The following is a 4,247-nucleotide window of genomic DNA, read 5'->3' on the forward strand; positions in this document are numbered from 1 at the left end:
ATATAGTCAAATTTATTTGTATAGCGCTTTTCACATTAAATATTGTGTCATAGCAGATTTACAGAAAGATGTATTGTTATGGCCTTAATCTTTTAAAATTAAGCAGTTTTAAGGCTGGGCGATATGACAATTCAGGTTGATGATAAAGTTCCACCAATGGAAATTTTGCTATATTGTATATATTAATTGTGAAGCATATAAATTAGTGCCACTTTAAGTGAGCAGGACTGTGTGAAATTACTCACATCAGAGAGCAGCAGAGAGAAGTTTTAATGGTATATGGCAGTAAAATGTGTTGAGTAAATAATTTACCAAAAACAATCAAATAGGAGATCATATAGGAGATCATAATTTTACATAAAAAAATAAATAAAACTATTTATTTTGTGTTTCTCTTCCCATGATGGCTTTTTTAGTGTTTCTCTCTGGATGTAAAAGTATAATATAGCACTTTGGGGCAAATATGGCCACCAGTAATCCAAAACTAGAAGCTAAAATGGCAAAAATCTCCACAGCCACTGCATATTTCCCTGGTGAGCTCACATATGCTGGAACAAACGCAATCCACACAGCACAGAAGATCAACATACTGAAAGTGATGAATTTTGCTTCATTAAAATTATCTGGAAGATTTCTCGCCAGGAAGGCTAAAAGGAAGCTTACTGCTGCCAACAGACCAATATATCCCAGCAGCATAGAAAAACCAGCCACTGAGCCAATAGCACATTCATAAACTATTATAGAGCGTATATACTGGTTGTTTTTATGGGGTGTTGGAGAGGCAGTTGATAGCCAGACTGCACATATCACAACCTGGATGGCTGTTAGGATCAAAACTGTGCATCGTTGTTGAACTGCTCCAAACCATTTCATTGCGCCTTTTCCTTCTGGCCGAGATGACTTAAACACAGCTATTACCACCATAGTCTTGACCAGGATGCTGGAAATGCACAGGACAAAGCTAATGCCAAAGACAGCATGCCTTAATTGACATGTCCACAACTGCGGCTGGCCAATGAACAGCAGCACACATAGAAAACACAGTTTGAGTGACAACAGCAGCAAGAAGCTGAGCTCTGAATTGTTGGCACGTACTATGGGAGTGTTACGATGATGAGTAAAGATGACCATCACTAGAGCACAGAAGGAGGTGCCAAGCAGGGAAGCAGTGGTCAGAGAGAGGCCCAGAGGTTCCTCGTAAGACAGAAACTCAACTTCTTTGGGGACACACTGATTCTTATCTGTATTGGACCAGAACTCATCTTGGCACACAATGCACTCAAAAGCATCTATAAGTGAGAATACGAGAGAAGGTGAGAATTTAAGAATTTATTATTTTGCCAACAATAATCTGCTCACCTGTTGTATTAGAAATCTCTCCATCTCCGCATGGCAGGCAGTCAAAGCAGCAGGCAGGAAGGCCCTTTCGCGTGGCACATCTGGTTCCTGGTGGGCAGCTTTCACTGCACACAGACCGTGGGGGCTGAAAGAGACATCATCAGTTATATATCTTTTACATAATGGCAAGCTTTCCCTTTCCATTAATATATTCTCATTTGTTAAATAGCTTTGACTATAATGTATACTATATCTGCAAAAAGGATCAAATTAGCATGCAATGTTGATTACTTTTTTGGTCTCAAAGTTCCAGTATATTGCATCCTCCTCCAGTGTGAGCACCATCCCTGTTTCGGGCCCTTCATTTACTACACCGACTGTGTAGATACTTATTGATCCGTCTGACCTCGGCTGCCAGTTCATCACATCATAGATGGCCAAAGCATCTCCATTCTCATCAAATGACACATGATCCCCAAAGCCTGTGGTGAAGTTCACTTTCTGTAGGTAGTGAACCAGCTGTATAGTTTGTAGACAGGACAGGGGTTATATGATGCACTTTTTATTTTTGTGTCTTGTTGCAAAGCTGTAAATCACTGTAGAGCTGCTTTCAAAAAATCTGTATTGTTCAAGGCGCTATAAACTATGGTGACTTGACTTGATAGTCCTTCTATGTAAATATGCACTATATATTTGAGTCTTACCTGCCAGGGTTTCAAGTTTGTTATGTCAGCACAACTGTTCCCACTGAATGGACCTCTCCCCTCCTCACACTGAATCAGGTCATGAAGTGCATGTGCTAGAGCATAAACTGCCTTATACACATTATAAGCTGCTCTCAACTCTGAAACATCAGTGTATGGTGTGTCTGTAATGCTCAGATCCTCATGTCCTGTACACACTGTTTTCACTTGATCTCCATCTATTTCAAAACTGCAACCAAACATGTCCTCCCAGAAGATCCTCAACATATTTTTTCTTGGATCATTGTTGGGACGAAGACATAACAGAAAGTCATAAAGCCCCTTAATCTCCCCACGTCTGATGGCAATGCCCAGTGTGCCCCCAAGGAAGGGCAGGAAACGTGGTGTGTGAAACACAGGTGAAGTGGCCCAAGATTCACTTGCAATCCACTGCCTGCCTGTCATGTTCTGCAACATCACCTCATCCATCAAAGGTATCACTAAGGATGAAGGGGAAATAACAACCACCACTCTAGCTGTAGAGGCCTGGATCACTCCCAGTACACGCTGAATATCCCTGGGGTTGTTATCAAAGGGTAGAATTTCAGAAAAAGCAACACAATATCCAGACAGCTGCATTTCCTGCTGGAAAGACTGAGCAGCATAGATACCATAGTCATCATCACTGTAGAGGAGACCAACCCATGTCCATCCAAAATGCCTCAAGATCTGAACCATTGCCCGCACCTGGAAGGCATCACTAGGGATTGTTCTGAAGAATGATGGGTACTTTTTTCTGTCACTCAAACAGGAGCAGGTGGCGTAGTGACTAACCTAATTAGCGGAGATGGAGAGGGAGGACAATGTGTTAAACAAAATAATGACGATCAACAAATCAAAAAATCAATCAGTTTTTATGTGAGGTGTGTATGAGAGGTGAGATCAAAAAATGGTCAGTGCCTTTGTAATTTTGGTAACACAAGCAGATGAGACAGGAAACACACACACACACACATGTATGTGTGTGAGCGTGTGCAAAAATATGAATATGGTGTATTTTTACTTTTTTCATCCCATCTTACTATAGGTACTCGAAACAGCCCCAGAACACTGGAAATGGCAATGGATGGAGTTGAACTAGGATCCCCCACCACTCCAATCACCGGCGGAGGGCCAGTACAGTTGAGATTGGAGAAGGACTCTTCTGTCCCACTAGCCAGGGATATGGCTGCCCGGAATGCCATTCCTAGCATCACACAGTTGTCATAAAGATGGTAACCAAGTGTTATATTAGGCAATAGATTGGGATTCTTATTGATCTCATTTATTGCAAAAGCCATGGTCTGTGCATGTTGGAAGCTTTCCATATTAAATCTAAGAAAAAATCAAGATCAATTTTGACATTTAATGAGATTAAAATTACAAACTAATAAATGCATTAATACACTGCAAATACATCAGAGTTCATACTAATGGATCTCTCCTATTGTGCACGGTTAAATATACAGTTGTTTTAATACAGTTTTTTGTCAAGATAGCATTACTGCTGTCAACACATCATTTTTACACATCAGCAAATGAACTGCTGTAAAACAGGGCAAGGAGAACATAGCATTCATATTTATTCTTATCCTTGTTGTTGTTGTTTTTGTAATTATTGTAAAATGTTTCTTATTTTATAGTTATGCAGTCAGTCTGACTCACACTTCACAGTATGGTGGTTCTGGCTCTGTTCTAAAGCTCAGCTCTGGGAACACTGTGAAAAAGTGAACCTCAAATAGTCCTCCAAGTATAAAATCTCCATCCTGGTACATGCCGTTCAACTTGAAGTGTCCCTGGAGCTGACAGGTATCTGATCTGAGCACTGAAGCTGCAGCGATACAGTCAAAGAGCAAGTATATATAAATATACAGTGTGATCCACATCTCTCTCTCTCTTTCTGAGCCACTTACCCTCTCAGCTTGTATGTATTGTTACTTTAAAAGAGCAGGCGGTGCCAATTGGCCATCAATCAGGACGTCACCTTCCCATCCCTTTATGCTGGGAAAAGTACTGATGAAATAATAGATATTATATATGTGCGCAGTGACTTGCTTTTCAGATTTCAGATTTTTAGACTAGTTTAAAGAGACTGTGCTGAGAAACAACTAGTTTGATATTGTAACTAAAGGGTCAGTTATATCTGTGATGCATTTGACTTTTGCTGTGCAATAAAAATTAAAACCC

General features: G+C 40.4%; 1 protein-coding gene across 1 annotated transcript; it reads right to left on the reverse strand.

Annotated features, from left to right (window-relative positions):
• Window positions 1-375: 375 nt before the first annotated feature.
• On the reverse strand, window positions 376-3,946 carry LOC307131332 (extracellular calcium-sensing receptor-like; the record flags this gene model as incomplete). Its single annotated transcript, XM_079824921.1, has 6 exons — window positions 376-1,289; window positions 1,360-1,483; window positions 1,630-1,857; window positions 2,043-2,855; window positions 3,104-3,395; window positions 3,726-3,946. The coding sequence occupies 6 exons, from the start codon at window positions 3,944-3,946 to the stop codon at window positions 376-378; spliced, it is 2,592 nt and encodes an 863-aa protein (XP_079681047.1).
• Window positions 3,947-4,247: the final 301 nt, after the last annotated feature.

Source organism: Gobio gobio (assembly GCF_949357685.1).
Source record: "Gobio gobio genome assembly, chromosome: 9".
NCBI classification, from domain to species: domain Eukaryota; kingdom Metazoa; phylum Chordata; class Actinopteri; order Cypriniformes; family Gobionidae; genus Gobio; species Gobio gobio.